The sequence below is a fragment of the Nycticebus coucang genome, chromosome 5, assembly GCF_027406575.1.
Source record: "Nycticebus coucang isolate mNycCou1 chromosome 5, mNycCou1.pri, whole genome shotgun sequence".
In the NCBI taxonomy this organism is placed as follows: Eukaryota; Metazoa; Chordata; class Mammalia; order Primates; family Lorisidae; genus Nycticebus; species Nycticebus coucang.
In genome coordinates this window covers 88,274,083-88,300,908 of record NC_069784.1, presented here as the reverse complement: position 1 = coordinate 88,300,908, position 26,826 = coordinate 88,274,083, and the positions used below count along the sequence as shown (strand labels likewise).

The 26,826-nt window shown below is 37.0% G+C and overlaps 1 protein-coding gene across 1 annotated transcript in view; it reads left to right on the top strand.

Annotated features, from left to right (window-relative positions):
- REV3L (REV3 like, DNA directed polymerase zeta catalytic subunit) overlaps positions 1–26,826 on the top strand; it is a 203,923-nt gene that overhangs the window by 147,272 nt on the left and 29,825 nt on the right. The window contains exons 21-25 of the mRNA XM_053590624.1: positions 6,133–6,251; positions 17,801–17,942; positions 21,980–22,224; positions 23,789–23,897; positions 25,795–26,001. Coding sequence (XP_053446599.1) covers positions 6,133–6,251; positions 17,801–17,942; positions 21,980–22,224; positions 23,789–23,897; positions 25,795–26,001 — 822 coding nt within the window. The remainder of the gene's footprint in view (positions 1–6,132; positions 6,252–17,800; positions 17,943–21,979; positions 22,225–23,788; positions 23,898–25,794; positions 26,002–26,826) is intronic.

Sequence of the window (26,826 nt, the reverse complement as noted above, 5' to 3'; positions counted from 1 at the left end):
AAATGAAATACCTAGGAATATACCTAACAAAAGAGGTGAAGGACCTCTATAAAGAAAATTGTGCAACCCTAAGAGAAGAAATAGCAGAAGATATTAACATGCCCATGGCTGAGAAGAGTCAACATTATTAAACTGTGTACTTCCCAAAGCAATCTATAGGTTCAACGCAACCCCCATTAAAATACCAACATCATACTTCAAAGATTTGGAAAAAATAATTCTTCATTTTGTATGGAACCATTAAAAAACCCCATATGGCCAAGGCAATTCTTAGTAATAGAAACAAAGCCAGAGGCATCACCCTACCAGACTTTAGGCTATACTACAAAGCTATAATGATCAAAACAACATAGAATTGGCATAAAAATAGAGACATAGACCTTTAGAACCGAATAGAAAACCATGAGATGAAACTATCATCTTACAGCCACCTGATCTTTGATAAACCAAACAAGAACATACACTCAGGAAAAGAATCCTCATTCAATAAATGGTGCTAGCAGAACTAGATATCCACATGTAAAAGACTCAAACTAGACCCTCACCTTTCACCACTTAGAAAAATTGATGCAAAATAGATAAAAGATTTAAATCTAAGGCATGAAACAATAAAAATCCTGAGGAGAAAGTGTGGGGAAAACATTGAAGATTATCAGCCTGGGGAAAGATTTTATGAAGATGATTTCTGTAGCAATTGCAGCATCAAAAATAAATAAATGGGACTTAATTAAACTGAAAAGCTTTGATACAGCTAAGGAGACAATAACCAAAGCAAAAAGACAACCTTCAGAATGGGAAAATATATTTGCATATTACAAATTGGACAAAGGCTTGATAACTAGGATCTATAGAGAACTGAAATTAATCAATAAAAAAGACCCAATAATACTATATATCACTGGGCAAGGGACATGAATAGAACTGTCTCTAAGGAAGACAGACAGCTAACAAACATGAAAAAATGCTCATCATCCCTAATCAGAAGAAAGCAAATCAGAACCACCCTGAGATATCACCTAACCCCACATCACAAAGTCAAAGTTGCAGATGCTGGCATGGATGTGGAGAGAAGGAAACACTTTTACACTGCCGGTAGGACTGCAAACTAATACAACCTTTTTGGAAGGAAATATGGAGAACACTCAAAGAACTCAAGCTAGACCTCCCATTTGATCCTGCAGTCCCATTACTGGTCATGTACACAGAAGAAAAAAAAATTTATCATGAGGACATTTGCATTCGACTGTTCATTGCAGCTCAATTCACAATCACCAAAATATAAAAAAATCTAAATGCCCTCCAACCCAGGAATGGATTAACAAGCTGTGGTAAAGATGTATACCATGGAATACTATTTAGCCATTAAAAAAGACAGAGACTTTAAATCTTTTGTATTAACCTGGATTGACTGAAGAACGCATTCTTCGTAATAAAGCATCACAGGGCAGGGCATGGTGGCTCATGCCTGTAATCCTAGCACTCTGGGAAGCTGAGGCAGGTTGATTGCTTGAGCTCACAAGTTCAAGATCAGCCTGAGTAAAAGCAAGACCCAGTCTGTACTAAAAATAGAAAAACTGAGGCAAGAAGATCAATTGAGCCCAAGTTGGAGATTGCTGTGAGCTATGATGCCATGGCACTCTACCCAGGATGACCGCTTGAGACTCTGTCCCCGTCCAAAAAAATCCCAGAAACGGAGAAGCAAGAATCCAATGTACTCAATTGTATATGAAGGCAGTAGATGATCTAATACAAGTCTGGGAATGAGGGAGAGGGGAGGAAGGAGAGGGATGGGAGTCATGGTGTATGGTACACCTCTTGGGGGTGGCACACAATTATAAGAGGGACATTTCTTAACAAATGCAATCAGGGTAGCTTAATTCTTTGTACCCTCAAACACTTAAAAAAACAAAAAAAAAGGAAACGTAAAATATTTAAAGATAATTTTATCCTCTCTGTTCTTAAAATATTATAAGAGCATGAGAGTCCCCAATGACTTCAAAATAATTCCCAGCAACACAGCATATGGAAGATACAGATACTATGGTGTATTTTGGTGTGTGTGTTGTATATTTCAAACAACTGTGTGGTATTGCCTGAGGTGAATATATAAATTAAGCATATAAATGCAAAAACAAAAAAATCATTTGTCTCAGTTTTTTATCCCTGAATATCCTCCAAAAGGCAGCAGAACACTGTTAGCTTGAAATGACATATTAGAGAGCAAATATTTTTCCTAAGGAAATATTAGAAATATTTAGAAAAATATTTTGTTTTCTTAACATATTATTTAGAAAAATCATATGTTTTCTTTTCACATAATTGGTATACAATATTTTTTCTAAATATTTTAGGGCCTTTTATAGCCCTCATTGAAAAATTTAGGACTGGGCGGCACCTGTGGCTCAGTCGGTAAGGCACCGGCCCCATATACCGAGGGTGGCGGGTTCAAACCCGGCCCTGGCTGAACTGCAACCAAAAAATAGCCGGCTGTTGTGGCGGGCGCCTGTAGTCCCAGCTACTCGGGAGGCTGAGGCAAGAGAATCGCTTAAGCCCAGGAGTTGGAGGTTGCTGTGAGTTGTGTGATGCCATGGCACTCTACCAAGGGCCATAAAGTGAGACTCTGTCTCTACAAAAAAAAAAAAAAAGAAAAATTTAGGACCAAAGATTTTTTCTAACTGTAGGCCGAGTATGCAGCATCTCTGATCTTTATTTGTGATGTGAGGAGCAACTATGAGAAAGTTGGATAATTTACCTAATTCTTAAAATTTGTTTTTTACATACAGGTACTAGTTTTCATTCCTCTACTTTACTTTTAACATAGCATTTCTGCTGTTTCCTTTGGACTTTGAATCCTCAGTAATAAACACAGTGCCTCTTAAATTTTAATAATGCTTATTAGACATTTGGTTGACTACTTAAATAAGAATAAATAACTCTTCCCCAGAAAATTATATCTAGAGGCTTTCCTGGATATCAGCTTTCAGGAATTTGCCAAGTGGACAAGAAAGAGACTTAATTCAGTTCAACAAATACTTACTGAGTGCCATCTCTAGTACATTGGGGGTGGGGAGCTGGGTTTAGATAAAATAAGTATAGTTAGTTCCTCTGTTGTTAACAGGCAGAAAGCAGAATTCATAGGTGGGGATGTTGGTTAAGTGGACATATGTGATGTAAGAATCTGTGGAAGTTCTCTTATAATTGCTTCAGTTTGCTCAGAAGAGTAAGAATGACTGCTCTCAGCTAAGAGGTAATTGTGGAGAGGCTTTGGCATTTGATTAAAGAAGAGAGTGGAATACTTATCTAGAAGATTTTGAGAAAACATAGTATAAACATTGGCATTAAGAGCCTATTTGAGATTTTCATCAAGAAATTAAAGTGATACCTCCCAGCTATGTTCAAACTCACACATGAAAATGTACGGTAACAGAGAGTAAGATTTGACCACAGCTCACAAGCAAAGAGCTGTATCTTTTAAAAAAACAGCAGCAGGAAAGGGGCAAAGAAATGAAAAGTATATGCAAAGATAGTGAATTATTGTGATTGAATGTGGAATTTTTTTTTTTTTTTTGTAGAGACAGAGTCTTACTTTATGGCCCTCGGTAGAGTGCCGTGGCATCACGCAGTTCACAGCAACCTCCAACTCCTGGGCTTAGGCAATTCTCTTGCCTCAGCCTCCCGAGTAGCTGGGACTACAGGCGCCCGCCACAACGCCCGGCTATTTTTTGGTTGCAGTTCGGCCGGGGCCGGGCTTGAACCCGCCACCCTCAGTATATGGGGCTGGCGCCTTACCGACTGAGCCATAGGCGCCGCCCTGAATGTGGAATTTAAACTAAATAAGGAACAAAGAGAGGTTGAGGCACTGAAAAGAGTAAGAAGGAAGGACAGGAGATTGTGGTCAGAGAATGAGAGAGGCATGAGATTATGGAGGACTATGATTATTGGTAATAATACAGTAGATCCTTAGGGTCTGATCATGAGAGTGAGTGGCTGAGATGAGGGGGGGACAAAGTCACTGCAAAAAGAAGAGTTCAAGGAGTATCTTTGTTTTCTTTTCACATAATTGTTATGCAAATGTGGGGCTAACTGTAGTCTTAAAATTTAGGGAGATATGGTGCTGTTCACTCTGGAATTTAGTATTGCAGAGGAGAAATCTAAGGTCCAGCTAATTATGTCTCTAATTATTGCTTCTATCCCCTTTATATTAGGCTTTCCATTAGGAGCTTAATTATCTGTATTTTTACTTGCTATTCTCTTTTTCCCGTATCTTCCCTCTTACCATTTTCATCTTTTTGTCCTCTTTATCTGCATTCTGAGAGACATTTAAGTTTGCTTTCCATATTACTAACTTTATTTATTTATTTGTTTATTTATTTATGAGAAAAGAGTCTCACTCTGTGCCCTGGGTGGAGTGCCATGGCCTCAAAACTCACAGCAACCTCAAACTCTTTGGGTTCAAGCAATCCCCTTGCCTCAGCCTCCCAAATTGCTGGAACTACAGGCATTAGCCACAACCACTGGCTGGGTTTTTCTATTTTTAGTATAGACAGAGTCTTGCTTTCACTCAGGCTGGTCTCTAACTCCTAAGCTCAGGCGATCTATCCCACTAAGCCTTCTATCTAGAGTGCTGTAATTATAGGCATGAGCCACCACTCCCAGCCACTAACTTTTAGAACTGTTCTGCTATTTACTGCTTTTAATGCAGGTTTTCATCCTGCTATTATTAATTTTATAACCCTTCTTTATCAAATCTTATAGCCTTTATACCTCATCCCGTTGCCTCTTCTACCTTTTCTTTTCTTTTGAGAAAGAATCTCATTCTGTCACCCTGGGTAGAGTACGCTGGTGTCATAGCTTACGACAACCTCAAACCCTTGGGCTTCAGCAATCCTCTTCTCTCAGCCTCTCAAGCAGCTGAGATTATAGGCCTGCACCACCACACCTGGCTAGTTTTTCTAGTTTTAGTAGAGATGGGTTCTCACTCTTCCTCAGGCTGGTCTTGAACTCCTGAGCTCAAGCAATCCACCCACCTCAGCCTCCCAGAATGCTAGGATAACAGATGTGAGCTGCTATGCCGAGGCCTCTTCAACCATTTCACAACCTATGAGAGGTATGCACATACACACATGTGTATGTATAAGTACATGCATGCTATAAGGTATGCTATGTGCTGGTGCTATTGTTTTGTAGTGATTTCTAAGAGATCATCTACCTAGAAGTACATTTTATTAATTTGGGCCCTTTGCCTTGCTTATTTGTCTAGGAACTATCACCTGTAATCTTAGCACTCTTAGGAAGCTGAGACAGGAGGATTGCTTGAGATCAGGCATTCACAAGACCAGCCTGAGCAAAAGTGAGACACCATCTCTACTAAAAATAGAGAAAATTAGCCAGATGTTATGGTACACCTGTAATCCCAGCTACTTGGGAGGCTAAGGTAGGAGGATCACTTGAGCCCAGAAGTTTGAGATTGCTGTGAGCTCATCTGATGCCATGGCCACTCTAGCCTGGGAAATAGTGAAACTCTGTGTCAAAAAAACAAAAAAAAAATTGAGGCCCTGGTTCAGTATTCTTTTTCCATTAATACAGCTTTTACCTACATACATTATTTTGAATATAGGGAGACATTTCTATCATTTTTATCTTTTGCTTTTGAAGTGAAATTAAGTGGCTCTATAATGCCTACATATTGGGTCCTTGTAAGAAATGTCATTTTTGGGAGGAGGATGAATGCCTGTCTTTAACTAAATAACTCATCTGCAAATCTATGGAATTTCATTAGTCATCATATCATCAAGAACCAAAAAGTAAGTATGGAAAAAACAAAAATTAACTTGCGTGACAATGCTTCTGTCAATATTTGTGTTAGCATAGAGTATAAAAAGAACTGGCATTTCTTAAAATGAGTATTACATGACCAAGTTGAAACTCATCAAGCCTGACGTATTAATTTGTTATGGACATTTCTGTCCCATTAGGCTATAGGTAGTTTGGAATTAATTAAGATTCAGTTACAGCACAAATCATTTTTACAAGTAGCTTTCATGTCAATTTCAAGTGATATTGGGATATTTTGGATCTAAATTTACCACATAAATATTGTTATAATGATATCTTGCCTTTTTTTATTTTTAGGTGGCTCTAACAAACTACACCTTTGAAAATGTGAGCTTTCACGTTCTTCATCAGCGTTTTCCCCTCTTTACCTTTCGGGTCTTGTCAGACTGGTTTGATAACAAGACAGATCTATACAGGTAACGTTTTATAATTCTGAAGGGGATATCTTTTTTACAATCAACATTATTGAAGTTTAATTTTTATACAATAAAATGTACATTCTTAATGCATACTGTTTTATGACTGAAAAATGCATTCACCCTATAACAAGTACCCGAGTCCAAATAAAGAACATATCTTATGCCCAGAAAATTCTCTATACAGCTTTGCAGTCAACCTACTTATACTATAAACTCTAATCATCAACGTAAGTACTAATTGTATTTCTATTGCTGTAAATTGGTTTTGCCAGTTCATAGAAATGGAAATATTCATAATCTGCTCCTCTGTATCTGGCTTCTTTGAAAAAACTCAGCATAATGTTTTTTGAGATTTAACCATGTTGTATAAACCAGATGTTTATTCCTTTTTATTATTAAATAGTGTTCACTTATATGAATAAACCACAGTTTATCCATTCATCTGTTGATGGACATTTGGGTTGTTTTAGTTTTAAACTATTATGAACAAAACTGTAATAAAGCTTTGTATGGACATACATTTTCATTTCTTTTAGGAGTGGAATTGCTAAGTCATGTTGCTAGTGTGTGTTAGCATTTTAAGAACTGTCAGTCTGTTTTCTTTGGCAGTTCTTCTACTGCAAGACTACTGACAAGAAATTCTCTCAGACCTTGTTTATCTGAAAATATCTTTATTTTATCCTTATTTTTGAATGACATTTTCACTGTCTGCCTCATTCTGGGGTTGAGATTTTGTTCTGTTTTTGTTTTTTCTTTTACTACTCTAAAGATTTTGTTCCCTTTTCTTCTAGCCTATATTATTTCTGATGAGAAGTTAACAATCATTCTCATTTTTCTAGTATATGCAATTCATTTACTTTTCAGAGTTATATTTAATCAGTGATCGATTTATAGTGGAGACAGGGGGAGTTTGTTAGTTCTTCTGGATATTCCTGTTACTCTGGGGCTCAGAGATGGCGCTTGCTCAGCACTCATACTCTTCCCATGGTGGCAGTAGGCCCTTGCTTTGTAACATTGGCAGGTCCTGGGCCCAAGCAAGTTTCCTGGCCCTCCCCAGGGGCAAATGGCTTTTTCTTCTACTCCTTCCTCAGTAGTAGTGTTCCTTTGCCTAGGATCTTTGACAGGACTTGATCTCCCAACTTTGTCCCTTTTGTCAGTACTTGGTTTTAAGTTTTGTCTAGAGTAGTCCTTACTATAGGGCAAAGGCCTCCTAACACATGGTTTTTCTGGGCTCTCAGCTAGAAGCCAAAGTCGTTAACAAGCGGGTAATGAGGTCTCTCCCCTGTGGCATTGCTAGGTCTCTAGTCCCAACACTATCTGACCAGTTCTGCCCAAAATCAACCCTCAAGCAGCTGCTCTCTAATAAACCTAATGTGGTTTCATCCTGTTCATTTTCAGCACAGCCCTGGGCCAGTCATTCACAGGGACCCCCACCTGTACTGACCCCCCCCCCAACTCTTGCCATTTGCATAGTTCCCTTAGCTCTGGTGCCCCATCCCATAGACTCCAGCTATGGGCTGTTGAACTCTGTTCTCTTCCTCTTTGGCTTAGTTGGACATCTGGGCTCTGCTTAGACTCTAGCATGTACTACAGTATGTCTAGGAAATTGTCTCCACACTGAGTTGGGGTTCACTTCATGAGTTCTCCTTGTCTTAATGGAACAGTCTTACGTTGCCTGTTGTTCATTGCCTTACCTCTTTTATCCAGGTAGGAGGGCTAGTCCATTGCCAGTTAACTTTACCACAGCCAAAAGAGTCTAAAGCTATCGCCTTCAGTAGAGTACCATGGTGTCATCATAGCTCACAGCAACCTGCAACTCTTGGGTTTAAGCGATTCTTTTGCTTCAATTTTTCTATTTTCATAGAGACAGGGTCTCCGTAGCTCAAGCAATTCACCCAACTCGGCCTCCCAGAGTGCTAAGATTACAGGTGTGAGCCCCTACACCTGGCCTCAGACTTACTTTTTTTTAAGGACATTTAAGAAAATGTATGTATTCTTTTTGGATTGTTGGGGATTCATTGAGGGTACAAAGAACCAGGTTACAATGATTGCGTTTGTTAGGTAAAGACCCTCTTAGAATTGTGTCCCACCCACAAAAGGTATGTCGCACACTGTGACGCCCCCACACTCTCCCTCCTTCCCTCTATTTGCTCTCCCCTTCCCCCACCCCCCACCATGTACAGATCATTAATTGTCCTCATATCAGAAATGAGTACATAGGATTCTTGCTTCTCCATTCTTGTGCTGTTTTACTAAAAATAATGTGTTCCTAACTCAATCCAGGTAAATACAAAAGATATGAAGTATCTATCTTTCTAATGGCTAAACAGTATTTCATAGTCATCTACCACAGCTTGTTAATCCATTCCTGGGTTGGGGGCATTTAGGCTGTTTCCACATTTTGGCAATTGTAAATTGAGCTGTGATAAACAGTCTAGTGCAAATGTCCTTATGATAAAAGGATTTTTTTTCTTCTGGGTAGATGCCCACTAATGGGATTGTAGGATCAAATGGGAGGTCTAGTTTAAGTTCTTTGAGGGTTCTCCATACTTCCTTCCAAAAAGGTTGTATTAGTTTGCAGTCCTACCAGCAGTGTAAAAGTGTTCCCTTCTTTCCACATTCATACGGGCATCTGCAGTTTTGAGATTTTGTGATGTGGGCCATTCTTGTTGGGGTTAGATGTTATCTTAGGGTGGTTTTGATTTGCATTTCTCTAATAATTAGGGACAATGGGCATTTTTTTCATATGTTTGTTAGCCATTTGTCTGACTTCTTTGGAAAAGGTTCTGTTCATCTCTCTTGCCCATTGATATAAGGGATTGTGGACTTTTTTCATGTTGATGAATTTGATTTCTCTGTAGATCCTAGTTATCAAGCTGATTCAAAATATGCAAATATCCTTTCCCATTGTATAGGCTGTCTGTTTGCTTTGGTGGTTGTCTCCTTAGTTGCATAGAAGCTTTTCAAGTTTAATTAAGTCCAATTTGTTTATTTTTGTTGTTGTTATAATTGCCACAGAAGTCTTCATAAAGTCTTTCCCCAGGCTAATATCAAATGTTTTTCCCATGCTTTCTTTGAGGATATTTATAGTTTCATGCCTTAAATTTAGGTCTTTTATTCATCTTGAATCAATTTTTGTGAGTGGAGAAAGGTGCGGGTCCAGTTGCAGTCTTTTACATGTGAATATCCAGTTCTCCCAGCACCATTAATTGAAGAGGGAGTCTTTCCCCCAATGTATGTTCTTGTTTGGTTTATCAGGTAGCTGTAAGATGTTAGTTTCATCTCATGGTTTTCTATTCAGTTCCAGATGTCTGTGTCTATATTTCTGTGCCAATATCACACTGTTTTGATCACTATGGCCTTATAATAAAGCCTAAAGTCTGGTAGGCTGACACCCCCAGCTTTGTTTTTATTACTAAGAACTGCCTTAGCTATTTAGGGTTTTTTTGGTCCAGATGGCTTCACACCAGAATTCTATCAAACCTTCAAAGTAGAGCTTATTCCCATATTGCAAAAATTATTCCAAAAATTTGAGGAGGAAGGAATCTTCCCCAACACATTCTATGAGGCAAACATCACCCTGATACCCAAACCAGAAAAAGACCCAACTAAAAAGGAGAACTTCAGACCAATTTCACTAATGAAAATAGATGTAAAAGTTCTCAACAAAATCCTAGCCAATAGATTTGATCAAGTAGGTTTCATCCCAGGGATGCAAGACTGGTTTAATATACACAAGTCCATAAACATAATTCACCATATCAACAGAAGCAAAAACAAAGACCATCCGATCCTCTCAATAGATAGAGAAAAAAACATAAGATAAAATCCAGCATCCTTTTCTAATTAGAACACTGAAGACTAGATGGCACATTTCTTAAACGTATTGAAGCCATCTGTGACAAATCCACCCCTAATATTTTACTGAATGGAGTAAAACCGAAAGCTTTTCCACTTAGAAGTGGAACCAGACAAGGTTGTCCTCTATCACCACTACTATTCAACATAGTGCTGGAAGTTCTAGCCAATACAGTTAGACAAGAGAAAGAAATAAAGGGCATCCAAATGGAAGCAGAGGAGATTAAACCCTGCCTCTTTGCTGACAAAGACTCAACCACAAGACTCCTGGAAGTGATCAAAATACAGTAATGTCGCAGGATATAAAATCAGTGTTCACAAATCAGTAGCCTTTGTATATGCCAGTAACAGCTAAGATGAGAAGCTAATTAAGGACACAATCCCCTTCACAATTTTCCTTCTGCTTCAAGGAAAATGAAATACCTAGGAATATACCTAACAAAAGAGGTGAAGGATCTCTATAAAGAAAATTATGAAACCCTAAGAAAAGAAATAGCAGAAGATACTAACAAATGGAAGAACATACAGTGCTCATGGCTTGGAAGAATCAACATTGTTAAAATGTCTATATTTCCCAAAGCAATCTATAGATTCAATGCCATCCCTATTAAAATACCAACATTCTACTTTCAAGACTTGGAAAAAATAATATATGTATTTTTTATAAATTGATTCAGGATGAGAGGACTTGCTAGTTGAGGATTTCTTGTGTCAAATCTGTTTGCAAAGTACAGAGGCACCCTTGTTAGTTTTCTTTTTTTTCTTCTTTTGATAAATCCAGATTTTGGCCTCCTAGAAGCCCTTCATTTATATAAATGAACAATGTTCCCAAATTTTTATTGTTTGGGGCTTAGAGCACATTTTTCCATAAACAGTGTTATGTCTCATGATTAGATTTCCAAATCAGTCTATGAAACCTTTCCTAATCTCTAACATTACTGATCTAGAAACTTGTATTACCAACCTGATTTCATCCATCATCCAAGGAATAGTAATTAACTACTATTCCAATTTCTGAGCTAGGAGCTATGTCCTGCATGCAGAGGGTTATATACCTGAAGTGGATAATAAAAGAAGTTTTCTGCTCCACTTTCTGGATATAGAGCCAATCTACAGAAAAAAATCAAGATAAGTGAGTTTTGTGTTTGGAATTTTGCTATCTCCTTTTTGGTCACCTTCTCCCCAAATGACTTATCTTGAGAAGTACCTTGTACCCTCAGGTTGTTTTGACAGTCTTGCATTTCAGCACTATCCAGGCCTGTCTTGAGTAGTTCATACTTTATAATTTTATTTCCCTTCCTCTTCTCTTAATCAAAATTTGTATTTGCCTATTACTCTTGAGTTTGACAGTGTTAGGAGGATGGCATGCTTCTTTAGGTTAACAATTCAAAAAAGAAACCTAACAAAAGTTGACTTGTCATGTTAGTTTTTTAAAAACCACAATTACCCATTATCTTTTTATACTATGTGGTTAGACAGATAGGAGTAGAAAGTAGGAATGAAGGTGATATTATTTTAGAAAGATCACTTTTTAAAATTCTTTCTTTTTTTTTTTTTTTTTGAGACAGAGTCTCAAGCTGTCACCCTGGTAAGAGTGCCTAGCATCACAGCAACCTCAGACTCTTGGGCTTAAGCGATCCTCTTGCCTCTAGGACTACAGGCACCCACCACAACACCCAGCTATTTTTTTGTTGAAGTTGTCATTATTATTTAGCAGGCATAGGCCAGGTTCGAATCCACCAGCCCTGTGTATATAGCCAGCACCCTAACCACTGAGCTGCGGGCACCAAGCCTACTTTTTTAATTTAAAAAGCCCATTTTTGAGACTCTGTCTCAAAAAACAAACAGAAAAAAAACAACACTATAAACTTTTAAAATATTAACTGCTCAAAGTATTTTTTATATTCATGCCTATGTATGAGTAAATCTAGATCAAAAAACAGCAGTTATTGTCCAGTAGGTAAATTATACAAGCTAAAATATTCTTTGTTAAATTATTGGTAACCTTTAGTTATGAAAGATAAAATATGTTTCATTTATTTATATTACTTGACTGACAGTATGGAAGAATACATTAATATCATGTGATATGAATAAGCAGGGGTTCTACCTTCGTTAGTGAAGAAATGAATAATTCACTGCTGTAATACTAGAAATTTAGTAGGACAGTTAACTCATTTATAAAATGGAGTCTTGTTTTCTTTTGATCATATTGTTACTGCTTAATCTATTTGTTAAAATGTTTTGGTCCAGAAGCTTAGGTTCTATATGGTAGGTTTGTAGCCTTAGACAAATTAACCTCACAGTAATCTTCAATTTCCCTATCTATAATATAGGGATACTAATAACATTCCACCTTATAGAGTGAAGTAAAAAATAAACAAGATAGTGCATGTAAAATCTTTAGCATATAGAATGCTCTCAATAAGTGTTAATTAATTGGTAGATCTTTCTTTTCAGGATAGAGAATTAGATACTAAATGAAAAGCAATTACTATAATTATAATAATAGAAGCTATAGTTATTAAGTTCTTACTTTTGCCTAAAACTTTACAATAGGTTTATTATTATTCCTGTTTTACATATATTAAAACGAAAGCCTAGAGGGTTAAATGATTTGCCAAGGTCACATAGTAGCTTATAATAAAGCCACATTTTGAACCTAGGGCTGTCTCACCCCAAAGTGCCCCAACTAACTTGAGAACATCTGTCCTCAAAATGTGAAATAACTGTTCCTACTTTTTTAAAAAATATATATATTTTATGTACTATGGTAAAAATATTTCTTTTAAAATATAATATTAAACCCATTCACTTGAAATCCTGATAGACTGTGTTCTCTCGGAGAATAGAGTTGATCTTGGTGATATGGATTTAAATCCAAAACCTTTTAGGTATCATTAGAAAATGAATGAATGAGCGAATGAATGAATCAGGAGCCTTTAAGATTGTTTAATTTCTTATTGTACCCTCAATGAATCCCCAACAATAAAAAACAAAAAAGATTGTTTAATTATTTTGTACACTAAGTATCTAGTATACACAGACTTACTTTCACCATTTCTGCCCAGAAGCAAACTTTTATACCTTAGTAAACACCATCAGCAAAATTAAAAGGCTAACAATAACCTAGGAAAGCAATTTCAAGACAGTAACAGTTAATAAATATATTAATGATACATATTATATATTTTTAAATCAGCAAGAAAAATGTGAGTAAAAAAACACGAACAGTAATTCTTAAAGGAAAATACCGAAATGTCTGAAATATTCAACTATTTTATATACAGTATAGAAATGGCTACCTTTATAATAAATAGAAAATCATCTTATTCAAGTAATTTATTCTTAACGTACTAATTATGTTTCTTTTTTTTTGAGACAGAGTCTCACTATGTCACCCTCAGTAGAGTGCCATGTTGTCACAGCTCACAGCAACCTCAAACTCTTGGGCTTGAGCGATTCTCTTGCCTCAGACTCCCGAGTAGCTGGGACTACAGGCACCCCCCACAATGCCTGGCTATTTTGGGTTGCAGCTGTCATTGTTGTTTAGCAGGCCTAGGCTGAAGCACCCCTACTCACTGAGCTACGGGTGCCGAGCCTGATTATATTTCTTGATTGCACCGTGAATTACAAAAATATATTGGCAAGAATTAATGTCCTATCAAAAAAAAATAGGACTTTAGGATGAAGAAAATAATGAAAATAGAATTAAACATGTTTTACCAACACAAATTTTTAAATGCATTTTCCAGAACAATTTATCACAGTACTTCAGTCAGTAACCTACCTCCTGAACTGCCATCTTTGGTTTTCCAAAAAAACATTCATACGTTCAGTAAGCATCATTGTTAAAACAGATTCTTACATGTGTTTTCTCACGCTTTATAAATCTCAGCAAAAAGCTTATCTGTTGCCTGGCTTTTTCACCAATTGTATTAGTGTCTCATTTGGCACATTTCTCTGGGTCTGCCTTCTGTCCATGTATGAGAGAGCAAGTGTAAATGTATTGCCTTTCATACTCTATTCTAAAGCTCCACCCACACATTCTACAGAAAGGTGAGCCAGTCAATCCATTTTGTTTTAAAGGGACTGATCTGATCTACATATAATGGATTATCTCAGATTAATATTTGGCAAATATGTATTGTTGAAGGGTTACACTAATGACCTAAAACAAAAAAAATACAGATTAAAATGTGATATTTTTTTACCAGTCGTATTAGTAATAACTGAAAAAATTGTAATCCTCATTGTTGACAAGGTAGGAAACAAACACTTTATCATCACTCGTACGAATGTAAATTTTTAAAACCTTTGTGGAAAGCAAGGTGCTTTATGCTGAAAACTTTGACAAAGTCTAGTTTATCTTAACAAAATATTTAAGCTCCTTAAAGCTCCTTAAAAATTATTTAAGCAGCTTAAATAATTAAGCTGTATAAAGACTTAACTATAAAAATGTTCATCACAGCATTGCTTATAGTAATAAAAGTAATCAAGGCCAAGTAGTGGCTTACATCTATTCTTCCAGCACTGTGGGAAAGCCAAGATGAGAGAAACACTTGAGGCCAGGAGTTCAAGACCAGTCTGAGCAACATAGCAATACCCTTTCTCTTCAAAATAAATTTTAATTAGCCAATTGTGGTGGCACATACCTGTAGCCCCAGCTACTCACATGACTGAGGTGGGAGCATCTTTTGAGCCCAGGAGTTCAAAGTTACAGTAAGCTGTGATCATGCCACTGCCCTCCAGCATAGGTGACAGATTGAGACCCAGGCTCTTAAAAAAAAGAAAAAACAGTAACAGGAGTTTGATTGAATAAATTATAATTATACAATGATACACTTAATAGCTACAAAATAAATATGGGCAAATAGTCAGAATACATTAAGTTTAAAATATAAATTATAAAACAGTATTTGTTTACTTTGTTGAAGAATTGAGTGCTTATAGAGTTTAGGTTTTTTTTTATGTTTGCCTACTTCTTTTTAATAGCTTAATGAGCTTTAATACACATATATTTCCCCCGTTTTTAAAATGTGTAATTCAATGGCTTTTTGTTTATTAACAAGTTGTGCAACCATAATCACAGATAAATTTTAGAATATTTTCATTACCCCCAAAATAAACTCTTCATTCTTTAGCCACTGTCCTTGACCCTTCTTATCTTTCCTGTCATCCCCTCAGACTTCTCCAATCCCAACTCCCCTCCCTCGAACCGCTAGATTAGTGGCCTATTCTGGACATTTCATATAAACAGAATCATATAGTATATGATCTTTTGTGATAGGCTTCTTTTAATATAATGCTATCTATCTAGACTTATCCATGTTGGAGCATGTACTTCATTTTCTTTTATTGCTGAAAAATATTCTGTTGTATGGATATATACCACATTTTATTTATTCCTTCATCGGTTGATAGAGATTTAGGTTATTTCCACATTTTGGCTATTATGATTTATTTTGTGGTGAACATTGGTATACAACTTTTTGTGTAGACCTCTGTTTTTATTCCTCTTGGATATATACCTAGAAGTAGAATTTTTGGTGGATTTTACAATATATAGTAATTCTGTGTTTAACCGTTTGAGAAAACGTCAAACTGTTTCCCAAAGAACTTCACTATTTTACATTCCTATCAGCAGTGTATTAGAGTCTCAGTTTCTCCACATTCTTGCTAATACTTATTATCTGTCTTTTGATTATAGGGTGATTTTTTTCTTCTTCAAGTTCATTTTCTAATTTTTTGTATGTATTAGTCATGTATCAAAGGAAAAGATTTTTAAACTTTTTACTAAGCAGTGATATGACTATATTTTCCTAAAAGCAATAGAATTAAAGGTTGCAATGCATATTTGAACCTTAATGTTTAATAAATTAATAATTTTTATTCCTCACAATAAACCTTTGGGTCATGCTTATAATTTAATAACATAATAATATTCAAAGTTCTCTTTATAGATTTTGTGAAGGTTTTGGTTTTGTTGTTTGCTTGCCTGTTTTCTTAACAAAACAGGTAGAAAAAAAGAGGTTAATTTTTTAAAGATTTAAGCCAAAAAAAGAACTTTTATATTTTCACATGTATCAAAACTGATTTGATATACAGAGTTCTAACAATTAAGTTCATGAACTTGCCACCATGTGCTTATGTTGGCAGCACTGTACAAATAACTCAGTAAGGTTTCATAACCTTGGTGTATTAGTGTCTTTGCAGCTGTGCGTATGTCAGCCTGTGGCAATATCTTGCTGAATAGCATTCATCGTTGTTGTTGCATATTTTTGTATGCTGTAAAATAATAGCTTTGATGGTCATTCCAGAAAAGACTTCCATTTGCTTTAAATGGTGGACTAGGCATTGGCATCGGTGCTTAGCTTCCCAAGGGGTTACTTCAAAGATGACTATAGTGATATTCATCAATGAGGTATATGACACGTTTTCTAGGATAACTTCATGAACTTAATTGTCATACCTTGTATATTTACCACATATATTGTGTCATAAAAATTATCTTCCCTTTTTTGTCATGTTTTGGAGGGAAAAAAATTGTTTTTCTGATTTTTCTAAATTGACACCAAATTACCAGTCTTGTATTTACCATAATAATCCAGAGCCTTTATGTTCCTTTAAAAAACCTATAGATACGATAAATAATATTGCAGATTCAGCAGTGACATCTAAGAGGGATTGTTAATTTTCTTACAATAAGAACAAAGCAACATCAAGCAAAATATTGAAAATAATTTCCCTTGGCCTTAACCATATATCTTAAATTTTACCTTTTTTTTTTTTGTTTGCTTGTTTGTTTGTTTTTTGAGACAGAGCCTCGAGCTGTCGCCCTGGGTAGAATGCCTTGGCATCGCAGCTCACAGCAACCTCCAAATCCTGGGCTCAAGCGATTCTCTTGCCTCTGCCTCCCAAGTAGCTGGGATTACAGGCATCCACCACAACGCCTGGCTATTTTGGGGGGTTGCAGCTGTCATTGTTGTTTGGTGGGCCCGGGCTGGATTCAAACCCGCCAGCTCAGGTGTATGTGGCTGGCACCTTAGCTGCTGGAGCCACAGGCGCTGAGCCAAATTTTACATATTTTTACTGGCTTTTATGCCCTTGAAATACCTGATATTTTCTAATGTTTAGCTTCTTAACTCCTATCATGACTTCCTTTAAGTAACCTCTCTTTTAATGTATAGGTGTTTGATAGAAAATAGTTAGCTGGGCGTTGTGGCGGGCGCCTGTAGTCCCAGCTACTCGGGAGGCTGAGGCAAGAGAATCGCTTAAGCCCAGGAGTTAGAGGTTGCTGTGAGCTGTGTGAGGCCACGGCACTCTACCGAGGGCCATAAAGTGAGACTCTGTCTCTACAAAAAAAGAAAATAGTATTAGGCTGGGTGCCCGTAGGTCAGTGATTAGGTCACCGGCCACATGCACCAGGGCTGGTGGGTTCAAATCTGGCCCGGACCTGCCAAAACAAACAAACAAAAAATAGCCAGGCATTGTGGCAGGCACCTGTAGTCTCAGCTACTTGGGAGGCTGATGCAAGAGAATCACTTAAGCCCAAGAGTTTGAGGTTGCTGTGATCTGTGCCACCACGGCACTCTACTGAGGGCAACAAAAGTGATACTCTGTCTCAAGAAAAAAAAAAAAGTCCAAGTTTTCCCTGATATTCATAGTAATGGATTCTTTTTTAACAGATGGAAAATGGTTGATCATTACGTTAGCCGTGTCCGTGGAAATCTCCAAATGTTAGAACAGCTGGACCTGATTGGGAAAACCAGTGAAATGGCTAGACTATTTGGCATTCAGTTTTTGCATGTACTGACAAGGGGTTCACAGGTAGGAAATCAATTTTCTGGCTCACTTCAAAGTTCTATATGAGTGATATACTTACTTTTAAGATGTTAGAAGTGATTTGATTTTTTAAACTTTCTATCTGGTACCAACTAATAAATAGCTTGGTAATAAAATCTTGTTTTATTTTTTGGAAAACTTTAATTTCACTCTGACAGACTCCACTTTTTATTTTCTTTCCAAACCAACTTTTTGGCCACTGCCAAGTTTTTCACACCATTGAGAAATTAAATGGACACTGCTGGTTGTCTGAGATAAATTAAATGTCGATGCCTTTAAAGATGATACTGCATTTTTTAATATTGTTAGTGTGATTAGAGATGCCCCTAGAATTGAGGAAGCGACAAAAAGTTTACCTTTCTTTTTCTTTTTTTAATGATAAAAGGGGTCCTGAGACAGAGGCTCACAGCTACTATAATCGTAGCACTTTGGGAGCTTGAAGTAAGAGAGTTGCTTGAGGTCAGAAGTTCAGAACCAGCCTGAGCAAGAGCAAGACCGTATCTCTACAAAAAAATAGAAAAATTAGTGCACACCTGCACTCCCAACTACTTGGGAGACTGAAATAAGAGAATCACTTGAGCCCAAGAGTATGAGGATGCAGTGAGCTGTGATCACAACACTGCACTCTGGTGTTTCAAAAAAAAAAAAAAAAAAGATGGAATCTTAGAAATCATTTAATTTGTATCTCTATAAATAATTGCCCAAGATTATAAGAGATTTTTGCCAAACACCTTTCTGAAAATTATTTCATGCATTCATTCAACAAATATTTATTTGAATACCTAAAGTTTTTTAAGCTAGTATCCGGAATATTATATTAGATCACTCAGGTTCTTTAACCTCATAAAATCCTAAAATTTTAATTATTTTTTATACTTTATGCCTGTAATACTCTCCAATCTACCAATTCAGTAAATATAGCAAAAATAGAGTTCTAACTGTGACATCACAGCTCACAGCAACCTCAAACTCTTGGGCTTAAGCAATTCTCTTGCCTTAGCCTCCCAAGTAGCTGAGACTACAGGTGCCTGCCACAATACTCAGCTATTTTTTTGTTGTAGTTGCCATTGTTGTTTGGCAGGCCCGGGCTGGGTTCCTGTGTGTATGTGTCTGGCGCCCTACCCACTGAGCTATAGGTGCTGAGCCCTGACTACTTTTTCATTACCTATTTAGTTATTAAAATTTATTGATTATAAGCTATTTATTGTGTTAATACCCCACAAGTTTTAAAAACTAGTTGAGCTGGCTTATAATGAAAGGCAAAGATACTTTAAAACTCCACGAGAATGTTTCAATGAACCTATGATGGTTCTTGTGAGTGCTTTCTATTTTTAATTAATACTCCAACCTGTCAGTTAGTAGTGGTTATTATAAACAATTGGTAATTGCTTCATTCAATTTTGCTAGTAATAAGCTAATTACTTTTTATTCTGGAATCCTTTTGTTTCTTTTTTTTTAAAAAAAAAACTATGAAACATCTATTTCAAGTCTCCTGTGACAGCTTTTTCATTCTCTTAATTTTCCCAAATAAATTTCTAAATGAGTATTGACCAGCTTTTTTTCCCCCGAATGGTATTTTATTACAGATGACAAGCTAATTTATAAATCTTTATACATTTTAAGAAAAACATTCAGATATCATAAACATAACAATTTCAATATCCAAGATTCAAATTTACAATAGGAAAATAAACATAGAAACTTACTTTTGCACTACTTGGTTATGGTGCACTACCTTTTTTTGTTTTTTTTTGTAGAGACAGAGTCTCACTGTACCGCCCTCAGGTAGAGTGCCGTGGCGTTACACGGCTCACAGCAACCTCTTAACTCTTGGGCTTACACGATTCTCTTGCCTCAGCCTCCCAAGCAGCTGGGACTACAGGCGCCCGCCACAACGCCCGGCTATTTTTTGGTTGCAGTTTGACCGGGGCTGGGTTTGAACCCGCCACCCTTGGCATATGGGGCTGGTGCCCTACTCACTGAGCCACAGGCGCCGCCCATGGTGCACTACCTTTAATTCCTTATCCAGAGTCCAAAATATGTAGGCAAACTCTAAAAATGTAGCAGAAGCATTTCCGCACACTGTTACCTATAATCTAGTTTGTGCAGAAATGTTTCCACTAGATTCATAGAGTACTCTTTGGAAAAAAGAAATGAGGACTGGTCATTTGATTGCTCTTCAGACCTTCTGCAATTCTTCAATAGGTTTCCCTTGTTGGTTGATTGTTACAACCTTTTGAGGCACACTAGCATCCACAGTTTCCCAAGGTTCTGGATTTCTTTTTCTATCAATAATCACGTCGGTTTTCCAAAAGCAATATACAGCAAAAGACAAGGCTCTGCCCGCAGCAATAGTCACAAACAGTGCCAAAGGAATAAGTTCCTTCTTGTTCATCAGGAGTTGGAAAATGCCCATGCTGACTTCAGTGTAGAATGCCAAATCTAGAATTAAAAAATCCAACATACTGATCAAATCTTCAGTCACTAGGACCCAACCTGGTGGGCTCCATACCATGCAAGGTGCCCCAAAAGCCATCAAGGGTCGGCTCACTAGCGCCCCTGCAGACAAGAGGCACACCTGCAGGAGCGGGAGAGATCAAGGAAGATGCTAATGCCTAGAACCTCAGGGGTTTTTTTGTTTCATTTTGTTTTGAGACAGAGTCTCACTTTGTCACCCCTGGTAGAGTGCTGTGCTGTCTTAGCTCACAGCAACCTCAAACTCTTGGGTTTAGGTTATCCTCTTGCCTCAGCCTCCCAAGCAGCTGGGACTACAGGCACCTGACACAACATCTGGCTTTTTAGTGGGGCAAGTCTTGCTCTGGCTCAGGCTGGTCTCAAACCTGTGAGCTCAGGGCAGTCCACTCACCTTGTTCTCCCAAGTGCTGGGATTACAGGGGTGAGCTGCCATGCCCAGCCCTTGACCCGCTTTTTATTTATTTATTTATTTTAATTAAAATCATTTATTAGGGCTATTTTTATTATTACAGAGTGGTATTGGGGTGTTACAGACTAGGATTTATTTATTTATTTATTTGCAGTTTTTGGCTGGGGCAGGTTTGAACCCACCATCTCTGGTATATGGGGGTGCACCCTACTCGTTGAGCCACAGGTGCCACAGTTGACCAACTTTTTAAATGAAATTGTCAAACCATTGTCTGTACTACATTTGTTTATTATGGTATAGCTGTATTTTAAAATCAAAAGAGAGTTAATTGTATCTGTCTTTTCAAATTGACTTATAAGTTATTTGGTATATTTTATAGTTGTTTTTTGTTTGTTTGTTTATTTGTTTTTTTGGTAGAGATAGAGTCTCACTTTATGGCCCTCGGTAGAGTGCCGTGGCCTCACAAAACTCACAGCAACCTCCAACTCCTGGGCTTAAGCGATTCTCTTGCCTCAGCCTCCTGAGTAGCTGGGACTACGGGCGCCCGCCACAACGCCCGGCTATTTTTTGGTTGCAGTTTGGCCAGGGCCGGGTTTGAACCTGTCACCCTCAGTATATGGGGCCGGCGCCTTACCGACTGAGCCACAGGTGCCGCCCTATTTTATAGTTTTTATAAAAGTTGCAGGAATAGTAAAAGGATTTACATATGTCTCCTTCAGCACCTGAAAGTTGACTAAAAATGTGTAATTGGCTGGGCGCTGTAGCTCATGCCTGTAATACTAGCACTCTGGGAGGCTGAGAAGGGTGAATTGCTGAGCTCACAGGTTTGAGACCAGCCTGAGCAAGAGCAAGACCCCATGTCTAAAAATAGCCGGGCGTTTTTGCGGGCGCCTGTTCTCCCAGCTACTCAGGAGGCTGAGGCAAGTGAATTGCTTGTGCCCAAGAGTTTGAGGTTGCTGTGAGCTGTGACACCAGGGCACTCTACCAAGGGGGACAAGTGAGTCTGTCTCAAAAAAAAAAAAAGAAAGAAAGAAAAAAGAAAACTATGTAATTGTACTGTAAGAAAAACCAAAGCGTGCCTAATGTATTTATATTTAAACTGTGTTTCTTCTCATCACCTCTCTCTCCCTGCCTGCAGTACCGTGTGGAATCAATGATGTTGCGTATTGCTAAACCAATGAACTATATTCCTGTGACACCTAGTATTCAGCAAAGATCCCGAATGAGAGCCCCACAGTGTGTTCCCCTAATTATGGAGCCTGAGTCCCGCTTCTACAGCAACTCTGTTCTGGTTTTGGATTTCCAGTCACTTTATCCTTCTATTGTGATTGCATACAACTACTGTTTTTCTACCTGCCTTGGCCATGTGGAGAACTTGGGAAAGTAAGGTTTTTTCATATTTACAATTATGATGTGCTTTGTACTCCCTACTAAAATTAGATAGACTTTTTGAATATCCCTTTGCACTTGATAGTGTCCGTATCAGTAAGATGAATGGGCTTTTAGCCCAGCTAATCCATTATTGTATTCTCTAATAATTGACATAGATTAATTCAGCTTCTTTAATGGATGATTTATATGAAGGAGATCATGACTAGATCAGCCTTTCAGCTGATCTATTTCACTCTCCACATGTAGCTATGGTCTCTTTTAAAATGAAAATTGGTGGGCAGTGCCCATAGCTCAGTGAGTAGGGTACAAACCACACACACCCAGGCTGGTGGGTTCAAATTGCCCAGGCCAGCTAAACAACAATGACAACTGCAACAAAAAAGAATCTGGGTGTTGTGGTGGGTGCCTAAAGTCCCAGCTAATTGGGAGGTGAGGCAAGAGAATCATTTAAGCCCAAGAGTTTGAGGTTGCTGTGAGCTGTGACGCTACAGCACTCTACCCAGGATGATATAGTGAGACTATGTCTCAAAAAAAAAAAAAAAAAAAAAAACTGAAAATTAGTTTAATTGTTGAAAGTAAATCATCTTTCAGTGGAACAGTTTGAGGACTGTGATCTTATAACTCTAGCTATTACCTTCTTTTGACTTTTTTAAGAAATAGTCTATGCTTTTTAAAAATGTAAATGTTAGGGTGGCGCCTGTGGCTCAGTGGGTAGGACACCGGCCCCATATACTGAGGTTAGTGGGTTCAAACCTGGACCAGCTAAACTGCAACAAAAATAGCCAAGCATTGTGGCAGGTGCCTGTGGTCCCAGCTACTCAGGAGGCTGAGGCAAGAGAATCACCTAATCGCCCAGGAGTTGGAGGTTGGTATTAGCTGTGATGCCACGGCACTCTACTGAAGGCAATAAAGTGAGACTCTGTCTCTAAAAAATAAATAAATAAGAAATTTTAAAAAAATTTAATGTAAATGTTAGCTTTTATTAATTCATGTAAATTGAATTTGATAAGCTGAATAAGGATAGCATTTTAAATTCTTGAAAGAATAGATATTTTTCTTGACTTGTAAGAAATACAGAGTCTTCCTTTATAATGATTTTTATGTATTTAAAAACAAGTGTTGGTTTTCTTATATACTCCTTCTTAGGAAGCATCTATGGAAAATGTATCGTTAATCCTGTCTTTTTATTAAGAAAAAGAATTGGGGAAATTTATAATCTTATAAATTTATAAACTTTTTATTTAAAGTTTACATTTTTCTTAAAGTAACTTAGTAAAAATAAAATCATATATAAAGTTGAAATTTGGTATTTCAATATAGATTTTACCCATAAATTTTAGGATAGTGCCATTTAAAAGGTCTTTCTTTCAATTGTGAACATTTTTGAAGAACTATGATTTGGTCATACAACAAGTAGACATATAACTGAGTATCTGGATTATGTTTAGATATTTAAAAGTGAATTTCTGATGGAATTGTAAAGATTCCTAAAATTGCCTAATGTCTCCATTCTTTGATGTGAAAAAGTTTTATTTAGTGTTCTTTTTCTTAACAGGTATGATGAGTTCAAATTTGGCTGTACCTCTCTAAGAGTACCTCCAGATTTACTTTATGAAATTAGGCATGATATCACAGTGTCACCCAATGGAGTAGCTTTTGTCAAGGTAATATTCGCTACTAAATGAAAGGTATCAACTGTGACTTAACTTGTGGAGAACTATGGTTTAGATATTGTTGGTGCATATTAGAAACGAAAACATCAAGTTACCTGAATATTTTATTTCAGTAAGTCAAAGATATAAAATTCTTCTAAGAAATCACTTAGGGAGAAAAATTCTGTTTTGCTCAAATTTTAGTTTAAATCTTTAAATTGTTAAATTTTGATTAATGAAATATTGGAAGAAATAAATGTTCAAGTATATCTTCTCCCCTCTATTAGAATCTGGCAGACATAAATAGCAATTTGATGACCAAAAGATATTAACATACAAAGATTTAAATTGCTTTATTGTAAAAGCTGATTGTTCTCCTACTGTTTTAAATAAATGGAGACTGTCTTAAAATTATTGATACTCTAATATGTTCATTGATGGCCTTTTCAAGAAGATGCCCAAACCAATAATAAAGTCCTTTTTTTCTCTCTCTTATCTTCTCTCAAAAGAGATTAGAATAAATTCATAAATGAAAGACAAAATAAGAGAGATTATATTGTCTTTCATATGCCATCTTTATCCTTTTTTGATATTTTCTTAGCAATGAGTCTCTACTAGAATAATGTGGTTGATGATAGAGTGGACCCCACCAGTCCTCAAATTCATTCTGGTGTACTTAGCAAAAGTAGCATCATCTCTGCTAAATGCTAAACTGAAATTAGCAATTTAGATAAAGAAAAATTTTACCAAATAATTTATGATGTATTTCATTTTTAGAAAAATTTAAGGTACAGTATTTACAGGGACATAGATGAGATCTTCTTGGAGACATGGAAATTAATTTATTATTTTTATTAAATGTGTTCCTATGTAAAAATCAGTTTTCACATCATATACATTTTTGCATATTTGGTCCTTGTTCTTTTTGTATTATGTCTTAAAACATTATGTATGTTCAAAACGTACACCAAATGAATTAGAGGTTAGAATATGTTCCCATTGTCACATATTTAGAAGCTTATTTTATATCTATCCTTAACAGCTTTTTAAAAACTTGCATCTACATTTTGACCCAATGTGTAAAGCTTAATAAAAATAAGATTTTTTTTAATATTCAGGTGTGTAATTATCATATACCTGAGGTTTTAATTGTTAGCTCTGACATGCATTACCTTGCACGTGTCTGTGAATCATCATCAACGTTAATACTGTGTTGTGGTTTTCATTCCTACTGGAGTTCTCATAAATTCTCCCTGGTCTTTATTAATACAAATGATTTTTTTTTTGGCATCAACAAATTTTATCACCTCACTATTCATCCCCTCTTCCAGATTGCTAATAAATATAGGCCGGAGGGGATGGCTTAGTGGTCTAAGCATCAGATTTGAAATACCTAGAGTCCCTGGAACTGCAGGTTTGAATGTCAGCAGAGTCAACCCAGCTCATCATTCTTCCAAGGTAGATAAATGGAGTTCCATGCAGATCACTGTGTGGGGTCGTTAGGATGAGATCTTTAAAAACTGAGGTTGGTTATGAGTGATACAAGTCTGGTGTGTCTTTTTGAAAGAATGGGGGTTTCTATCAAAGTTTTGAACAAAATTTCCCTCTGAACTTGTTGTATGGTCATTTCTACACTAGATGACATCCTCCTTCCTGGAGGTCTCTGAACTCACATAGTAGTGCTCCATTGAATTTATAAACATTACAGGAACCTCTCAGGAGAAAATCCTCTTCCAAAGAAATAAAACATGATGATTTTATATTGATGGCCACTAGTACTGTGGTCAGTCTATTGTTAGCATGTTTTAATTCATGACAGTTGGCCATTATTGTACTTTTTGCTTCCTTCTTTATTATCTAGACCTAAAATGTTTAAGGGATTTTAAACATTCTTTTTTCTTTATGATAGCCTTCGGTAAGAAAGGGTGTGCTACCAAGAATGCTTGAAGAAATTTTGAAGACTAGATTAATGGTGAAGCAGTCAATGAAGGCTTACAAGCAAGACAGAGTCCTGTCACGAATGCTCGATGCACGTCAGCTAGGACTTAAGCTGATAGCAAATGTCACATATGGTTATACATCTGCTCATTTTTCTGGAAGAATGCCATGCGTCGAGGCAAGTGATACAAATCTGTAGTTTTTTCCGAAGAAACTGAAGTATACCTGGGTGTGGTGTGGTATGTCTGTAGTCCCAACTACTCAGGAGGCTAAAGCAGAAGGATTCCTTGAGCTCAGGAGTTTGAGTTCTGCCCAGGCAACACATTAAGACCCCATCTCCAAGAAAAAAGAAAGACTAAAGCAGTGTTAAATGAATGCCTGTTCATTAAAGGATTTCATTTTGTTTTGAAACTTTAAAGGGTTTCACTTGTGTGACATAGGATTAGTTTTTCTCAAACCAAGCCTGTGTACATACATATTCTTGGAGATTTGTGGGTTTCCTCAGTGAGAACTCTCTGTGTCTTTATTTCAATGATTATTTTAGAAATTAGCATACACACATCTGCATAATCTGGATGACCATATTGTAACCGTCTATTAGCATGAGATTTCAGTGCCAATTTTATAGCAGTATTTACAACAACCTTGGTACTAAATAATTCCTTTTATGTATTGATAGAGATCTGATTATAGTCAGGTTGGTTTGTCCAAATGTCAGAATAAACCACAATCATTCCGTATTAGGTATACCAGTGCATATAAAGCAAACTTTTCTTTTTGCAGTGATCAGCAATAATTGAAAGATGCTTTTGGCCAGGTGTGGTGGCTCATACCTATAATCCTAGCACTCTGGGAGGCTGAGGCAGGTGGATCATCTGAGCTCAGGAGTTCAAGACCATCCTGAGCAAGAGCAAGACCCTGTCTCTACTAAAAATAGAAAAACTATCCAGGCATTGTGGTGGGCACCTGAGTCCCAGCCTCTCAAGAGGCTAAGGCAAGAAGG